Raw genomic sequence first — 17,925 nt, forward strand, 5'->3', positions numbered from 1 at the left:
ATAAATCAATGTCGGCGGCTGCGTTAGCTATGCATCAGCGGCTCGGCGCCGAGATGCACCAAAACAAAGCGCCGGCTGCTCGGTGTTCCCACACTGCCCCCTAATGCAGAGAGACCTCGGGAGCCGGGGAGGACGGGGGGCTCCGGAGCCCAGGGGGCTCCCCCTGACAGACACCCCCTGACCTTCCCACCCCTCCTCCCTGCATCCTGGGGTGCGTCTCTTTGGGTAAGGTCACCCACAGGGGTGAGGATGGTAAAGCCAGGGGCAATAGGAGGGGGTCCATGTTGTCCTGTTCCCTCCTTGGATGCCACCATTTTCCCCCTGCTCAGCTCTCCTGATGTCTCGGTGGGATTTGCCACCGCTCCGCAGGTGCCACCAGCTATGGTCAGCCAGCTCCGGCGAGGTGGCACAGGAGCCACAAAACCAGGCTGCCCTTCCCAAAAGCCCGGGGCAGAGCTCGGTGTCAGCCTGGCACCAGGCAGGGTTTGAAGGAAGGTGGCTTAGGAGCTGGAGGAAAGGAAAAGCAAGCATCGGAGAAAGTTTTTTTTCTGGAAGTTTAAGGATGCCCGAGGCTTTTGTACCGAGCGTCTGGAGCATATGGTGGGATTTGCAGTCAACTTTCTCTCGGGTGCTCCAGCCAGATGGAGGTGACTGTTCTTGGCTCCAGCTGACACGGGTTTGTTTCCTGAAGAGCTTGTGTTTAACATATTCCTTAAAACCAGGCTTCTGCAGTTGGGAGCCCCAGCTGCAGGCAAGGCAGAGCTCCTGCCCACGGCTGCCTTCCGCCGTCTGTGGGGTAACTTGGCCCGCCTTGCCCTGCCTTGCCTTGCCCTGCCTTGCCTTGCCTTGCCTTGCCTTGCCTTGCCCTGCCTTCCCCTGCCTTGCCTTGCCTTGCCTTGCCTTACCGTGCCTTGCCTTGCCTTGCCTTGCCTTGCCTTGCCTTGCCCTGCCTTCCCCTGCCTTGCCTTGCCTTGCCCTGCCTTGCCTTTCCTTGCCCTGCCTTGCCCTGCCTTGCCTTTCCTTGCCTTTCCTTGCCCTGCCTTGCCTTGCCTTGCCTTGCCTTGCCCTGCCTTGCCTTGCCTTGCCCTGCCTTGCCTTGTGTTGCCCTGCCTTGCCTTGCCCTGCCCTGCCTTGCCTTGCCCTGTCTTGCCCTGCCTTGCCTTTCCTTGCCCTGCCTTGCCTTGCTTTGCCTTGCCTTGCCCTGCCTTGCCCTGCGCTGCCTTGCCTTGCCCTGCCCTGCCCTGCCTTACCTTGCCCTGCCCTGCCTTCCCCTGCCTTGCCTTCCCCTGCCTTGCCTTGCCTTGCCTTGCCTTCCCCTGCCTTGCCTTCCCCTGCCTTGCCTTCCCCTGCCTTGCCTTGCCTTGCCTTGCCTTCCCCTGCCTTGCCTTCCCCTGCCTCCCCCTGCCTTCCCCTGCCTTGCCTTGCCTTGCCTTGCCTTCCCCTGCCTTGCCTTCCCCTGCCTTGCCTTCCCCTGCCTTGCCTTGCCTTGCCTTGCCTTCCCCTGCCTTGCCTTCCCCTGCCTCCCCCTGCCTTCCCCTGCCTTCCCCTGCCCTGCCTTCCCCTGCCCTGCCCTGCCCTCTCTCAGGGAGGGGTGGTTGGGTCCCCCGGCACCCGGTGCTGGGAGGCGGCCGTGGTTCTCCTCTCCGAGGGCCCCTGGAGCCTCCCTCCTCCAGGCTCCTCCGGGATCTCTTCCTTTTTTTGTTGCCAACTTGCCAAACTTCCCTCTCCTTCGGTAGCAGCGAAGTTCCTATCCAATGCACCCAGCACCTCTTTAATGAAGATCCACCTCATTTCTTTTAGTATTTTCGAATGTCAAAACCGGTGGGCAGGGGCAGGTGTTTGCAAAGCCAAGATGCCTTCCTCTTGCGGGCTGCGAATCGCCGCTGGCTCTGGCAGCGGTGCTTTGCCGTCTCGTACCATCCCGCAGCGTTCCGCCGCCCCCAGAGGTGCTCGGAAATGTTTTTAAATAGAAAAACTCCCCCATTAGCTGAAAGTATGTAACCCATCGAACATGATCCATTTGTGGTGAATTATGCTGGAAACATAAATCGACACACGCAGAGCTCTGATCGCTGGTGCCATTTTCCATCTTTAATATTTTACAAGAAGTTTGAGGAGCCGAGCCGGTGAAAGACGGAGTGGAAGGAACCTGATCGCCTGGAAACTCCCGGTAGAAAGCAGCAGCAGCAGCAAACTTTGGGCGTCTGCTGGGCCAGGTCGGACTCCTGACGTCCCCGTCGTGGAGAGGGGGAGAAAAAGTGAAGGGGAGAGGAGGTTGGGGCAGCAAGAGCTGTCGGAAACGGTTTCCTCGAACGCCATTTTAGCTGGTTGGGGTTGGTTGTTGGGGGTTTTTTTTGAGGCAGCTACAGGAAGGTGAAGAGTAACTCCCCGTGCAAGGCATCCAGTTTGGGGAAAAAGAAAAAAGAAAAAAAAAAAAAGAAAAAAAAAGAAAAAAAAAAAAGAAAAAAAAAGGAAAAAAAAGAAAAAAAAAAAGAGAACTTGAGAATCGATGGGGTTTCTCTGGTTGGGGAGAGTGCTGGTCTTTGAGATGAGAGTGAATTCCCTGCCGAGCGGGTCCTGCTCGCCCGGCGCAGCAAGCGGGAGGGAGCTCTGCTGCGGGGATGCGGCGCTCGGGCCTTCGGGATCTGGAGGGAGGTGGTGCGGAGGCAGGCGGGCTGCGCCTGCGTTCGGCCTCCTCTTGTAACAGCACTAGTTAATAACCGCTAAGTACACATTTTTTAAGAAAAAAAGGGTTGTTCTGTTGGTTAGAGCCCACATGTCATCTCTGCTAAACACTTGTCTCGACCGCCGGGATCCATCGGGATCATCTGCCGCTTCCTCTGCAGCGAGGGAAACCCGTGCGAAAAAGCAACCGATCCGGCAGGCGTTCCCGGCCGAACGCCGGTCCCGGCCCTGCAACATCTGCAAATATTTACAGAGATAACAATATCCAGAGGGTCTGCGTTTCTGACAGAGCAGCGCGGCCGTGCCGCGGGGGCACGGGAGGGGGCTGCGGCGGTTGCAGCCCACGGTATTTCGGATGCTGTTGCTCGTCGCTGTTGCGAAAAAGAAGAAAAGAATGAAGAAAAAAAGAAGAAAGCCCCTTTCGGCTCCTCTCCGCCTGCCGAGGCGTTTGCACGAGCTGGGTGTCTGCAGTCACGTTATCCAGAAGTCTGCGCCGGGAGCGGTACCACGTGGGATAACGCGACGGCGAGGATGCTGCTCGCTGGTCGGCAAAGCGCGGCGCCGAGCCTGGAGCATCCCGGGGAGCGGCCCTGGGGCGGCGGGGCAGGACCGCGCTCCGGAGGATGCATTTCAGCCACGCAAACAACTGATGCTCTCCGGATCCGATTGCCGCGGGGGAATTTTTCTCCAGTGCAAATGCCGCCGTGTCTTTTATAGCTGCTTTTTCTACAGTAACCAAACGCTGCTCGCTCCCAAGACTTGAAATGCAGCCCCAAAGCCTCACCGCTGGGCCCAGCCGGGGCGCGTGTAGGTGGCCATGTCCCCCCCCCCCCGCGTTTGATACCTCTTAGCCCCACGCCCTCACACGCCGCGGGATGTGAGAGGGAGGATGTCAGGGGTTTAATGAGGGGGTTAATGACTTCAGGAGGGGGGCTGCGTGCCTGTCCAGTCGGTACCTGGATAACAACGACCTCTTCCTTGCAGCGCAGCAAGGCAGGCGTTGTGGAGGACCTGTTGACTCTTGCGTTGATGGGACTTGAGGGTTGGCCTCTGCGAGTCCTGGTTTGTCCTTTCCACTTGGTTTCATCGCTCGTTCACCTTTGCCAATCTTCTCTACCCCAAATCCTGCAGCTGTGATGTGTAGGAAGGGCTTTGGTGGTGGCCAGACCTCGTTGCGGGGTGCTGTCCTCCGTGAAGCGGCGGTGGGAGGTGGCTGCTGCCCCCGGCGCAGTTTGCATTTGCACAGGGAGAGTTAGCCACCTCAGAAGCAAAAATAAGTCGCTTCATGCATGGAGATGACTTCTGCTAAAGGTGGTTGATGCTACAGTTGGACCACAGAGGTTTGTCTTCTCCACTGTGGTGGGATGTGGATGGAGAAGGGAGTTGTGTTGGCACCGGGAGGGTTGTCCTGAGGTGCTGTGACCTCTTCCAGCCAAGGTTCGCCAGGCAGGAGGGGCAGGGGCTGGTTGCCTTCGGCTCCTGGAGAATAGGCGGTGGTGTAAATGGTGGGACTTGATTTCTCCGGGCGCAGGGGCTGGAGCGGGGAGGCTGGCAGGAGGCTGTTGGTTTAAATCCGCTTGGCTCCATCTCGCCGCCGAACTGTTCAAATCGAAAAAAAAAAAAAAAAAAAAAAAGGAAAAAAAAAAAGAGGGAAAAAAACCCACCCTCTTACTTTATTTACATTGCACTCAAGTTTCCGCCGTACAAAAGATTTGCAGGTGCAAATATGTCCTGCCTTCATTAACTTCCCCTCCCTTTTTAATTTATGTGATTTCAATTTTCCTTCCCTGTACTGTTAATTAGGGGACCCTCTAATCAGTACCATTATCACAGTGGTATTCATGTTTAGGAAAGCTGCTAAACAAATGCTTGCAAAATTGCTAAATGGCTAATTAATGTCTGTTAATTAAGAAAATTGCTCATGGTAACAAACCATGCCATTGCTGGCAGCAGCTAGAAGGCGAACACTTGTTGAATTTAGTAACGAGGCAGGTAGAGAACATCTGCTCCGGCGCCGGTCCTGGAGCCTGCCGTCGCTTCCCATCGCCTACTGACAGAGCTCGTTTGCTCTCTCTACCAATTACACCTCCTTTGACTCAAAAAATACGTTTTGCTTTTTGTTTTCCTTAAAAAACACGCACCGGTATATTCTTGCACCGAGCCCGCGGTTTTTCCAAGCAAATTTTCATTTCGGGCTTTTAAGGGAAATTTGGAAAAAAAAAAAAAAAAAAAAAAAAGCGGGTGTTCAAACCCAAAATGTCAGCGGCTGCTGCATTGCAGCCTTAAACCTGCACCGACTAATCTCTCCTTTTTTCCCCTAGACATCCTTTCTTTGCTCGCAAGGCATTTTACTCGCATCCTTAGGGAATCCACCTCGAGGAAGGATGTTGCATCCATACAGGCTGGCGATGCAGCCCCGGTTGTGCCGGCCAAACGCTGCCCAGGCGCGAGCTGGGACGTGCTCCTCGTCCTCTGCGCTCGCTCCAGCACCTCCAGTGAACCACGGTCAAAAAAAAAAAACCAACCCCGGAGGTGTTTGCGACCTTTGGGATGAGAGAGGAAAAAATGAATTTTTTTTTTTTTTTTTTAGTTTGGGGGTGTTTTTTGTATTTCCCCCAACCTCTCTGGTCCTCTCCTGCATATTTTTTCTTCCTCGTTGCACGCCCTTGCAAAGTGTTTCCCTGTGTGTTTATCATTGCAGACTTGGTTGAACTACCGGACCGTTTACCATCAATGTGGCTGCTGTATTTTGACAGATGTTCTGATTTTTAATTTTTTTTTTTATTATTTTTTATTTTTTGGCATATCTCATTATTCATTGTTCAGCTACAAATGAATAGAAACTCAATTAAAAAGAGGAAAAAAAAGAAAAAAAAAAAAATTTAAAAACAAAACGGGAGAACCGCCTCCCTGACAAAACAGGTCCGCCCGTCAATCCTTTTTTTAGCTCTTTCTGCGCTTTTCATGTCCTAATCTATAACCTCCTTCTACTGTCTGACCTCACAGGGACCGCCTGGGTCACAGCCCTCGCCACACGCACAGCCTCCACCCCACAATCCTAACAGCATGATGGGACCCCACAGTCAGGTAAAGACACTAGCGATGGGTAGGGCTGTGAACCGGGACGTGCGCTCGATTGGCTTTTTTTTTTTTTTTTTTTTTTTTGGTTTTTTTTTTTTTTAGCCCTCTATAGGCATGCTGGGCAGCGGGCACCCGCTTCCCCGGGGAGCATCCCCCCGGGCACCCCAGCTCCGAAGCGAAATAGTGGGTTTTTTCCCCCCCTCCTTTTTTTTTTTTTTTCTTCTTTTTTTTTTTTTTTTTTCCTTTTTTCGGATGTGCAGTTATCAATGGACTGAGAAGTCAATCGTGGGTATCAGACTGTTTTACCTTCCCAAGGTAGCCTGAGAAACGTAACTTCATGTGGGTTTTTAAGCTTCTGTTAGTAGCAGCGCTTGTAAAAAAGTAACTTTAAGTCTTTCTTCTTTTTTTTCCAGTACTTAGCGTTGGGGGTTTTTTTGTGTGTGCGTGTCTGTATGTGCTTATTTGCCACTTTTTTTAATATATCTCTGTATATTTAAACTTGAACGGTATCTAACACTCAGGGTTTCCCATGCACTAATTTTAACAGCCTCACCTAGTATTGCCGATGTCAAACGCTCTCAAACAATAAATCTACAGAGAAAATGTTGAAAAAATGGACTCCGGACACCTTTTTTTTTTTTTTTTTTTTTTTTTTTTTTCCCCTTTGGAAACTTAACTTTTTTAAAAAGGATGTCTCCAGAAAACAAAAACAAAACCAAAAACCGTGTGTACAGTCTAACCGGCGTGCGTGGGGAGCGTGCTGCCTCCCCGCAGCTCGGCCCTGACCTCCCTTTTGTGTCCCCGCAGCCGTTCATGTCGCCGCGCTACGCCGGAGGTCCCCGGCCCCCCATCAGGATGGGCAACCAGGTACTGCGCTCCCGGGCTCCGTGCCGGCGGGTTTCCTGGGGATGGCTTTTATTTGGGGAGGGGGACAAGGGCCAGGTGTCCTGCAGATGCTCCTTGGGTTTGGATGGGAGGCGTCGCCTCCCTTGGGCATCCTCTCATTTCTTGGTGCTGGAGCATCAAGCGTCACATAACCATTTTATTTTAATTTTTTTTTGAAGTTCGGGCATATCCAGGGTGTAAACGGCGGCGGGGCGTATGTCGCTTTTTATTTGCGGTGTTTTCAGCACGGCCGGGCCGCGCCGCAGGCTCGCTGCCCGGCTGGATTTTCCCTGCAATCGCAGAAAATTAAAGCGATGGAGATAATCCTGCCGCTGGGTTGGCCGAATGCTGAGATCAGCGGCGGGGTCAAGCAGGTCACTGCTGAATTTTTTGGGTTGGGTTTATCCTCTTATCCCAGCTTAAACAAGGGCAGTTTGTTTCTGGCCTTACGGACGGAGGCTTCCGCCCCACGCGTTGCCTGAACGCGTGGCCTTTGGTTGAGGAATTCATCTCGTTCCCAACGATGCCGTGCAGATCCATAGGATAATGACGGAACCAGAGGTCACTTGTCATTAACGGGGAATTAAAGGAAACCTGCAATTCCTTTCAGTGGCAAAGGTGACTGTGCAAGAATTATCTTGGGAGCTTGTTTTTTGGCTAACTATTATTTTTATATAGCTCTTATTAGCAGAAAGAGCAGAACGGTCAGGAAAAGGGATGTAGCAGCTTGCTTCGTGTTTGTGCTTGCTGGATTTGAGACTTGAATGGCTGGAACTCGCAGAAGGATGGTGAGGCAGCTGAGATGTAGCTGAGAAAAACTCAAGGGGGGGCTGATGTAGGACCCCCCAAGCCCAGCTGGGCTGGAAGAGCCTCCCACCCAGAGCACTGGTGGCTGGCTTAGCGAGGTATTAATTAACGGCATCTTCTCACGGGACAGTTTTAACGGGCCCCTGTCCTGCTGTGGTACCCGGGCTGGTCCCGAGCGCCGCTGGAGGTGAGCACGGAGAGCTGGAGCAGGCGGGAGAGGCAGGGGACTGGTTCGGGGTGGCTGCTCTTGCGGCGGGGTCGAGCATCCAGGAGTGGGTAAAGTTAATTAGAAAGATTTCATTTTTTTCCCCATATACCACCTATAAAACACAGAGCTCAGCGAGGTTATGGTCACATCCAGAGGGACAAGAGGAATAAATAGGCAGGCGGGAAGGTCAGGCAGCAGAAGTGTAAATATCCATCGCTACAACCCCCCCCCGGTTTATCTTCCTCCTGCTGCCAGCTTCCAAGCTGCAAAAAAATTGGCGCTGGGCAGATTCTGCCTCGGCGCGGCCGTGCAGACCCGGTGCCTACGCTGTGCTCCGGCAGTGGGGTCTGTCTGTGTCGGTATTCAAATAAAAGGCAGCGCTGTAGCAAAACTGTTTACGGTTTGCTTCCCCCGGGCAGATGGTATCTGCGTTTTTCTCCCCCTTTATCTGTTCGGAGCAGCCTTTGAACTTAAAATAGCTGCGTTGCCCGATCAGAGCTGGGTTTGGGGAGGGGGAGCATCCGCCTTCCCCTCCTGCCTGCGTGGTCTGAATGCTGCTCTGCTGCAAATGGAGCATCTCCCCATCGGCAGCCGATGAATCGCTGCAACCTGTACGGTTTGGCCCTGGTGCTGTGTCAATACCGGGGAGCCGCGCTGCCCGGCTCCGTTCCCTGCCAGCTTTGACGCCTCTGCCCCGTGCAGCCCGGGCTTCCCCCCACTCCCCTAAAATACGCAGCCTGACGGCGCGTGGGCTGCGGGGAGAGGAAGAAATGCTTGTGCCTTGTTTGGTTTTTAGAGGGTGTTTGTGAAAGGAAAGGGGAGGCAAACGCCCTTGGGCTGTAGGAAGATGCCCGGGATGCGGGATGCAGTGGGATGCGGGATGCAGCAGGACGCAGGATGCAGCAGGACGCGGGATGCTCGGGCAGCCCCAGGTCGTGCTGCGGCAGGAGGGGTGGTGCATCCCGGGGAGCACACCGAGGAGCCTCCCAAAAGCCTAAAGCCTCAACCCAAATCTCTCTCTGTAGACTGCATTTTAGCAATTTTTATTTTTTTTAATCTTCCCCGCCTTGTTTTCACAGCCCCCGGGCGCCGTTCCCGGTACACAGCCGTTGCTGCCCAATTCAATGGATCCCACACGACAGCAAGGTAAACCCAGCAGAGGAGGGTTGAACGTTAAAGTTTCTCGTTAGCTGTTAATTTGAGACCCAAAGTGGCTGCAGTGCCATGTAACACCCCTGCTTTCCTCCCAACAGGGCACCCTAACATGGGCGGCCCCATGCAAAGGATGAATCCTCCGCGAGGGATGGGCCCCATGGGTCCCGGTCCGCAGGTAAGCCCAGCGCCAAAGAGCATCTTACGGCTCGGCAAACGCCGCGCGCCGTCGAAACAACCTCCTGGGGCTCAAAAGGCCGGGAGTTCCCCCCCGACACCCTGTCCCCCCATTAGTGTTAATGCGTTTTACATTAGTCTTGCATCTGGAAATCCCTCCTTTTAACATGAGTGAGGTCTTCAGAGCTCATTAAGGGTATTGCAGCCTCCCTCCTGCCCTTCCGTCAAAGGGGATGGCACTTAGCGCCGCGCCGGAGCAGCCTTTGAGTGCATTACAGTGCCTGCCTGGGAAATAGTTACGACCCTAACAGCAGGAAAGGGAAAGGAGGCTTGCATTAAAAATAAATAAATAAAAAGAAATGGCAAAGATCCCTTTAGCGGGGGAATAAGGCTTTCCTCTGCGAGGTTCCCCTCCGCCTGCCCTTCCTGCTGCCTGCTTGAGCTCTCTATTTCAGGAAAGGGGAGTAAACTCTTGAAATTAAGGAGATCTGGGTTAATATATGCTGTCTTCCCGTTGATTCACTTTACGGAGTGGCTTGTTGTTGACTCGCTCCTGTTTGTTCCTTCTACGAGACTTCAAAACCAGATTACCATATTTTGGTTGGAGGTTTATCCTCTCTGCATCGTCGCCTACGTCGAGTTTGTAGCGCGAGGATCAGAGTCTGTCAAGAGACGAGCGGGTGCGCTGGAGTTTTGTTTTGTTTTTCCCCCGGAGATTGTAGGGATAAGTGAATATTGTGTAAAGAGGGAGTTGTGTCATCTCTTTTTAACACCAGCCTGAGGATGCTGCTCAGGGATGCCCGGCTTTCTCCGCAGGCACCCGGATCCATCCTAGGGCAGGAGATAAAAACCCCGCACGAGCATCGTTTCACGGACAAGCCCTCCGATAGCGCCGCTGCTCTGCTTAAAACCCTCCTTTCCTGGAGGATAACACCCAAAAAAACCCAGCATTTGTTAGCGTGGCCTGCGCCAAGGAGAGCGGCGGCGGTTTGCCTGGGGGAGGCTGCTCGCTTCCCACTTGCAAAGCTCGCCGTGAAACTTGGAAGCCGCGAGCGCGCGTTCAGCGCCGCGTGGGATGGCGGCGGCTCCGGGAGCCGGCAGGAGTTGTGAAATGTTCAGAGCTTTATTTTTGACTCCTGTGTACGTACATTAGGGAGAGGTTTTTTTTAAAAGGCAGCCTTTCCCTGGAGAAGCGCTGGGCTTCCCAATCTGGCACCCGCGGGGTGCTGCCTCCCCCCAGCCATCCAGGAACCAGCAGTGCAGGCAACCACCAAAAATACCGACCCAAACCCAGCAGCCCCTCACGCCTTGTGTGCCCAGGGCTTTTTTTTTTCTTTAAGCTTTGCATCAAGACCTTCCCAAATACTCCTTACATTATTCCAAAGGGCTGCAGAACACCCAGCCAGGACATCCCGGCATCCTGACAACAGCTACTCATTACGCACCGACGATGAATCATCCCTTACAGCTGATAGCCGCTGCCTTTTTCCCTTTAATAGTCGCAGTTTTAGCTCTGCAGAAGCCAGGATTAGGTTTGCCGGTGCCTCTGTGAAGAGGTTATGTAGCTTGCTGGGTTTTGGCGATGTTTTGCCAGCGCCCGGCATCCAGGTCGCTCGGCACAGCTGCGTTCCCTTCCCACCCTCCCTGAGCATCTTTCAGATGGCTTCGTTTTCCAGCCTTTCAGCTCCAATTAAAAACGCTGAGCTTTTTTGGTTGGTTTTTTTTTTTTAAACAAGGGGTTTGATGCTGCTATTCAGTGTAAATGGCTGGAATTTCGATCAATTAAGGACTTGCCGGTAATTTGTTTGGGGAAAACCCTTTTCTGCCTCTTCAAAACAAACTTTGGCAATACCCTCAGCAGAGCATCGTGCTCCGGTGCATCCATAAATCTAGGGAAAAATCAACGGCATTGAAGTATTGCACTTAAAATCCAGCTTGGAGCGCTCCGAGGGGCTGCGAAATAGGAAGCGGCCAGCCGTCCCCCCTCCTGCCCTAGCAATTTTTTCTCTAAATTGCAGAAATACAACCCAAAAAGATGCATCACAGGGGGAAGGGGGGAGGAGCGGCAGCGTGACCTAAATCCGGCTGCACGTTGCCCGGAGGGCACAGGGAGCAAAGCGCAGACCAAATGGAGCGTGGCATTCGGGGGATTCCTCTTCCTTCGCTGCCTTGGGCTTGGCTTTGTACTAGAGCTGGTTTTAGGAGATGAGGGACGCAGATCTGAGGCTCCCAGTCCTGGCTGGAGGCTAAGCCGGGGTGGAATAAGCCAGGAGAGGAGCCCTGAGGGGCTGCCTGCCCTCGCCCGCTCCCCGCGGCTGCAGACCCGCTCCGGGGGATGCAGCAGAGAGCCGGGAAGCAACGGGAAAACAAGCCTGGCTTGGTTTTCCCTACTCCAGCCTGGGAAGCAGGGGCTGCTCCATCTCGGGGGGAGCTCGTGCAGCCTTTTCCCGTACGTACGCTGCAGCAATAACTTCCCAAGCGCCGCCGCCTTTTCTCCTCCTGCCCCTGTTTTCTCCTGCACAAAAAGACAAACCCAAAAGGCTGTTGTTGGCGCCTGGGGGCTGTGAGCAGATTTGTCTCCCGGAGCTGGGAGGGGGCTGTTTTCCCTCCACCGGCATCAGAGACCCTGGGGGAACTTTGGGGCTCAGCCTGGCTCCCTTCCATCTTCAGCTGCCTGTTTTTTTTTAATAAACACGATTGCTAATTGCCTCTACGTTCGTCATCATCTCATATTTTTTTTTAAAGCTCGTTTTTGCAAACTAACCCTCTGGGATTTTTGTTTGTTTGTTGTTGGGGTTTTTTTTCCCCTTCGCTTGTCTTCTCCGGTTTCCCTTCCCGTTACAGTAGACTGACCCTTGGTTATCGTTGCAGAACTACGGCAGCGGCATGAGACCTCCACCCAACTCCCTAGGTCCCGGCATGCCTGGAATTAACATGTAAGACAAACCCCGCGCCGGGGATGTTTGACCGCTGCCTCGGGCTTTGCGGGACCGTACGGATAAAAACACATCATATTCTTTTTTTTTTCCTGTTTAATTTTCACCCCAGGGGGCCGGGAGCCGGCAGACCGTGGCCGAACCCCAGCAGTGCTAACTCAGTGAGTATCCCGCCGTCCTTGAAGCAAGAGTGGGGCTGGTCGGGGACCGTCCCGCAAACGGTCTCGTTAGCTGAATCCTGCTAACAAGAGGGGGTTCTCCAACCTCTTCTTTAGGCGCTGCAGTTAAAGCCTAAGCCCTGCTCCTGTGCTGCTCTCCCTGCGGCTGCGGGGGCTGGTGGGCGCTGGGACCCCCATCCTGGCCGGGCTGGGGGGGCGGCGGGGGCTCTCGGCTGTGCCCTGCTGGGGTCCAGCCTGCGGGGGCCCCCGTGCACCCCGCAGCTGAACCCGGCTCTCTTCTCTCTATAGATCCCATACTCTTCTTCATCGCCTGGTACATACGTGGTGAGTCCTCCTGCTCCATCTGTCCGTCCTGTCGTCGGGGTGCAGAGATGTTATGGCTCGGGGAGCTCCTGCGGTTTGGGGGGGAATCGGTGCCGTGGGGGGAGCCGGGCTGGGTTTGGGGGTGCGAGGTCCAGCTGGGGGAGGCGTTTGAAAATGTGGGGAGGTGTTTGCACGGCTGACCCCTGCTTCGTCTCTCCGCAGGGTCCGCCCGGCGGCGGCGGTCCTCCAGGGACACCCATCATGCCCAGTCCCGCAGGTACGAGCCCCCCGAGCCCCCCCTCTCCGGGGCCAGCCCTCCAGGGCTCCTGCCCCTTCCGCTGCCAGGAGACCCCCATACCTGGGGCTGCACGGGCAACCCCTGCCCAACCAGCGATAACCAAGTTATGTAGCTTTTGCCTTCCCGGGGAGCGAGCAGCGTGGTCTGCTTGGCTTCGGGATGGCATTTGGGGGTGTTCCTATATCCCCCTACGGATTTGGATGCCCCGGGGCTCGGGGAGTGGGGAGGTGAGGAATTACCTCCCAGCCAGGAGTCGAATTATTTTTCACAGTTGAATTTCTGTGATTAAAAACTTTGTGGATCTTCATTAGATACAAATTAGCCAGAAAATGGTGGTACTTAGAGGGAATTTTAGGTGATAAAATACAAAAGAATGAGTTCAAGTGGCATGAGTTTGTTTTAATTAAGAAATGAATTAATCACCCGACTTATTGGGCTTCACTGTTCCACAGATTCAACAAATTCAAGTGACAACATCTACACAATGATTAATCCAGTACCGCCCGCAGGCAGTCGATCGAATGTAAGTCTGCTTTCTAATAATTTACATATCAGATACCATAACAAATCATAATTAACTTCATCAGTTGAGAGTAAAGCAGTTTAATTGATTTCAGCCATTTGTTACAAAACAGAAATAAAACAAACCATCAAAAAGCGATTAACTCGTCGGTGACTTTGTTAATTTTTTATGCTTATTAAGAGAGCGGCGGTCCTGCTGCTCCGGCCGAGGTGGTGGCAGCTGCGTGCCCGGCGAGATGCTGCGTTTTGCGGGATACGGGCAGGCTTAAATCTCGTTAAACCCTGGTTGGAGGGAGCCCTCTGCGCTGCCGGGGGTCTGGGTCTGCCCGCACCCCTCCGGCCAAATTGTATGGGTGAACCCACCGGCCCACGAGCCCCCAGACGTGCCCCACAGCCTCAGGGGGGGATGCGTCCCTCCTCTCGCCCCGCTCCGGAGGGACGGCTGGGGAGGGGACGGTCCCCAGGAGCCGCCGAGGCCCTGGCAGACGTGCGGGGTGATTTTGTGGCTGATTTGGGGTTTGTCGCCTTTTTCTTCCGCAGTTCCCGATGGGTCCCGGCTCCGACGGCCCCATGGGCGGCATGGGCGGCATGGAGCCCCATCACATGAACGGATCGTTAGGTGAGCGCCCGCGCGGGGGGGGCCGCGGCTCGGGGAGCCCCGCCGTGCCTTCGCTCCCCGGGGACGCTGGCAGAGCATCCCAGTGCCTGCTCCCGTCCTGGGGTCAGCCCCCAGTTCGGACCAGTGCTCGAAGCAGAGCCTTTGGCTGGAAATCAGAAGGGGGATGTGGGGGGGGAGCAGGGCGGGGGGCGCGGGGGCCATCGCTGCATGCTCAGTAAGGCCGTTCTCCTTTTGTGTCCCCCCCTGCGCAGGGTCAGGAGACATAGATGGACTTCCAAAAGTAAGTGAGTTGCAGAGCGGGTGTGCGGGCCCCCCTTTTCTCAGCACTGGGGTGCCGGTGTGACCCCAATGGATGGGGATATATGGGGGGGGACGTGACGGGGCAGGCGGGGCTGCGTCCTGCCCCCACCTGCTCACCACCTCCCCCCCATCTCCCGCAGAATTCTCCAAACAACATAAGTGGCATTAGCAATCCCCCGGGCACTCCAAGAGACGACGGGGAGCTGGGAGGCAACTTTCTCCATTCCTTCCAAAATGACAATGTGAGTGAGTGCCTCCCTGGGGACGGGGGGGACGGTCCCCGGGGCGTCCCGGCACGGGGGCGGCTGGGCTTGGCTGTGGGTGCCTTTTGGACCTGGGTTGTGCTGTGTGTGAGCTGCTCCGGGACAGAAAGTGGGGAGGAAGAAACACGTTGGTAGGTGCAAGCTTGGGTCCCCGGCGGGATGCGGTTGTACCGAGGGAGGGGAGAGGATCCCGCGGGATGGAGAGGAGAGGATCCTGCGGGACAGAGGGGAGAGGATCCTGTGGGACAGAGGGGAGAGGATCCCACGGGACGGAGGGGAGAGGATCCTGCGGGACGGAGGGGAGAGGATCCCGCGGGACGGAGGGGAGAGGATCCTGCGGGACGGAGGGGAGAGGATCCTGCGGGACAGAGGGGAGAGGATCCCACGGGACGGAGGGGAGAGGATCCTGCGGGATGGAGGGGAGAGGATCCCGCGGGACGGAGAGGAGCTGGCGCGGATGCAGTTGCCATTGGAATTGCAGGAACAAGAATATGAAGTAGAAAAGAACTAATAAAAGGACAAGGGTATTAAAAAAAGAATTTTTTTTTGTAAATTCTGTAGCTGTGCGTGGCTGCAGACATCCCTCCTCTTCTTCGTCTATCAGCAGCGTATACGCGCGCGCATGTTAATTATTTGTTTTAAATTGCATCTCACCCCATACTGTTCTGCTGATTTTCTCCCTGGAAAAGCAAGTTACAGAGCAGATTACGCCCTGATAAATTCGAGTCTCCAGCATATCCTCCTCTCCCGATTTATTAGATCCAATTCGGTTGCTGTAGAGTTGTCATCAGCCTCCTTTTGCCTCCCCCTTCGCTGTCTGGGGGTCTGGCCCGCCTGGTTTCTCACCCTGGCTCTGTCTCTCTTCCAGTATTCCCCCAGCATGACGATGAGTGTGTGATTTCCCTCCCCCTCCTCCTCTCCAGGATCAAGAGAGTCAGCTGCCGTTCGGAGGATCTCAACGAATTATGCAAGAAGAAGAAGAAGAAGAAGCTAGGTGTATGGGCAGGGAGACGCGTGGCGGGGGCCAAAACCCCAGGTTTAGTTTCATGCAATAAAAAGGCTGAACTTTTTATTCCATAAAACATGAAGGACAAAACTTAAAATATTTCAAGACATGACAAGACCCTTCTTTGTGCAGAAGGGTTTATATATGTACATGACACTTCTTTTTGGAAACAAACGGAAGCCTCTAGCACCCAACTCCGATCTCTTTGCTTTGTTCTTTTAAATAAAGACAGAAACCGAACCTGTTGTATGTTTGTGCCGTGCGACACCAGGAAGCTAGTCTAGATATGAAATCTCATGTTGTCTCTGTTGTAGTCATTTTTTTAAATAAACTGGACAGTTTACAATGGTGGTTTTCGTTCAGAAGGCCTGTTGTTTTTTTTTTATTTTTTTTTTGGTTTTGGGGGTTTTTTTCCCTTCTATTTTTGGGGGTTTTTTTTGGTTCGTTTGCAGCACAACGCTTCCTCCTCCAGTTAACAAGATCTGCTTTGGGGAAGAGACTCCACCACCTCGTTATAAACTTGTTAACGCAGGTGACCCCTTCTAGGATCACATCCTCGAATGAATCGTGATCTTGCTCTCTGTGACTGTGGCATGCACTGTGTTAGTCTTTCCCCCCCTCTCTGAGTACAAGAAGAAATCTCTGTCCCTCCCTTCCCCAGAGTCCTTCAGCTGGTTCACTGCAAAAATGGATTTTTTTAATTTTTTTTTTTTTTTTTTTAAATCCACTGAAAGAAAGGGTTGATCTGACCTGGGACTTTGTGATCTCCAGCTAACTTTGGGGTTTTTTTTGGGGGGGGGTTATTTGATTTGCTTTGGGGGTATTTTGGGGGGGTACTTTTCTTTAGAGATGTGCTCTTGTCAGGGTTTCACTTATCTATGATTTGGAACTGGATGGAGATATTTTTTAAGGAATTCTTGTTGTTAAAATGTAACCTTGCTATTCTGTAGGCTCGCTCTGTAATAAGAAAATAAAAATTAATGGCAAGCATCGAAGGCCCTTCCTTCTGGCGGGAGAGGAAGGGACGAGCCAAGGCGGCGGGTTGGGATCTCTGTACATGACACTACCCTGTAGTTTGGTCTTTGTTTTTCTCCAGCTCCCATTTCTGCTCCATGTATATCATATTCTGTAAAATATTCTCTCCCTTGGATTTGACCTTTGTGCGGATTATTGAAAGCATTGTATCTTGTTTCAGTGTTTTTTCTTACCTTGTAGTCTGGTTCGAAAATTACCGAGAGGGGGGGAAAAAAAAAAGTAATTATTATACATTGTAGTTTGTGTACGATATTTGTTGATAATGTTTTATTAAAGGGATGTCTTTTTTCCGCACCCCTTCATTGAAATGTTTTTGGGGAACATTTGGCTTGTTTTTATTATTCTGACTGCAAGACATGAGATGACAAAACGTTTTTTTTTAGCGTGTAATACGACTTTTCTTTTTTTTTTTTTTTTTTAAATGTTTGCCTTCTTTTTCCTAGGCATTTTAATTGTGCTTTACCTGTAGAAAGTCGCTGGGGAGGGAGGGACGGGTGGGATGGGGGGGTCTGAGGGTGTCAGTCTCATAGTTACAGTCAGGTTAATATTTTCCAAGTAACGCTGAGAAATAACCGAACGCAGATTTGTTGCATCACAGATATACCCGGGGGCTCCCCCAGGGCTCAACTTTTTTTTGCCTTTTCTGCTTTCCAGCTTGGTTTTTTGGTTCTTTTTCCCTTTTTTTTTTTTTTTTTTGTTCTGACGTGAGGAAATGAAAGGACCGGTTTTAATGTATTTTAAAATGAATAGCTAAATTATTGTCTTCATTGGTATGGGATGGTTTTTTGAATGAAACGGTTCTCCCCCCTTCTCCCCCCCGCCCCATGCTGTAATAAATATCAACATAAACATTTGATTTCGGTGCTCTGCAGTTTGTTCCTGGTGTTTGCTGCCAGACCCAGGGAGGGAGGGGGTGGATTTTTTCGACCCTTAATTATCGAGGCCCAAACCCCGGCTTTGCGATGCGGGAGCGGAGCTGGTGTGGGGCTGAGAGGTGGCCGGCGTTGGGTGGGGGGGTTGGGCTGGGGCTGGAAGGTGGACGGGGATTCGGCTGCCGTGCAGGACCCGGCGGGGGCTCAGAGAGGTTTGGTTTAACGATGCTCGCTTGTTTTACGCTTTGGGGTTTTTTTTTCCAAGCATTTTGAAAATTCAGCTTTTAACCCAGGAAAACGGTCAGTCTTGCCTGCGCCGGGCTGGGGATGCGCTCCGCAGGACCCCCACCCTCCCTGCACCCAGCCTGCCTGGCTGCAGGCGGAGGGGGGGCTTTCAGGGGCTAAAAAGGGGGGATTATTTTTTTTTTTTTTGCACCCTGTCCCCCAGGGTTTTCCCTGTTAGAGGCCGGAGGAGTTGGAACATGGGCATGGCGATGGAGGATGGCATCCCACGGAGCAGGTTGCAGATCGGGGATGCCCCGGGGCGAGGAGCTGGGTCTTGCTGCCTCCCGTTGCTGGGAGGTAAGGAAGGGAGGG

The 17,925-nt window shown here is 53.3% G+C and overlaps 1 protein-coding gene across 4 annotated transcripts in view; it reads left to right on the forward strand.

Moving 5' to 3' along the window:
* Positions 1-16,750, forward strand: part of SSBP3 (single stranded DNA binding protein 3) — a 58,657-nt gene extending 41,907 nt beyond the window's left edge. The window contains exons 6-18 of one of the 4 annotated variants that reach the window (XM_075155706.1): positions 5,692-5,772; positions 6,574-6,633; positions 8,746-8,812; positions 8,920-8,996; positions 11,867-11,931; positions 12,044-12,092; positions 12,399-12,434; positions 12,636-12,690; positions 13,164-13,234; positions 13,774-13,852; positions 14,104-14,132; positions 14,293-14,394; positions 15,284-16,750. In XM_075155706.1, the coding sequence (XP_075011807.1) occupies positions 5,692-5,772; positions 6,574-6,633; positions 8,746-8,812; positions 8,920-8,996; positions 11,867-11,931; positions 12,044-12,092; positions 12,399-12,434; positions 12,636-12,690; positions 13,164-13,234; positions 13,774-13,852; positions 14,104-14,132; positions 14,293-14,394; positions 15,284-15,313 (801 nt within the window). In that variant the 3' untranslated portion in view covers positions 15,314-16,750. The remainder of the gene's footprint in view (positions 1-5,691; positions 5,773-6,573; positions 6,634-8,745; positions 8,813-8,919; positions 8,997-11,866; positions 11,932-12,043; positions 12,093-12,398; positions 12,435-12,635; positions 12,691-13,163; positions 13,235-13,773; positions 13,853-14,103; positions 14,133-14,292; positions 14,395-15,283) is intronic. The other 3 variants (XR_012674437.1, XM_075155707.1, XM_075155709.1) reach the window with 3 other exon arrangements.
* The last annotated feature ends 1,175 nt before the right edge of the window (positions 16,751-17,925 follow it).

This window comes from Calonectris borealis, chromosome 8 (genome assembly GCF_964195595.1).
Source record: "Calonectris borealis chromosome 8, bCalBor7.hap1.2, whole genome shotgun sequence".
In the NCBI taxonomy this organism is placed as follows: Eukaryota; Metazoa; Chordata; class Aves; order Procellariiformes; family Procellariidae; genus Calonectris; species Calonectris borealis.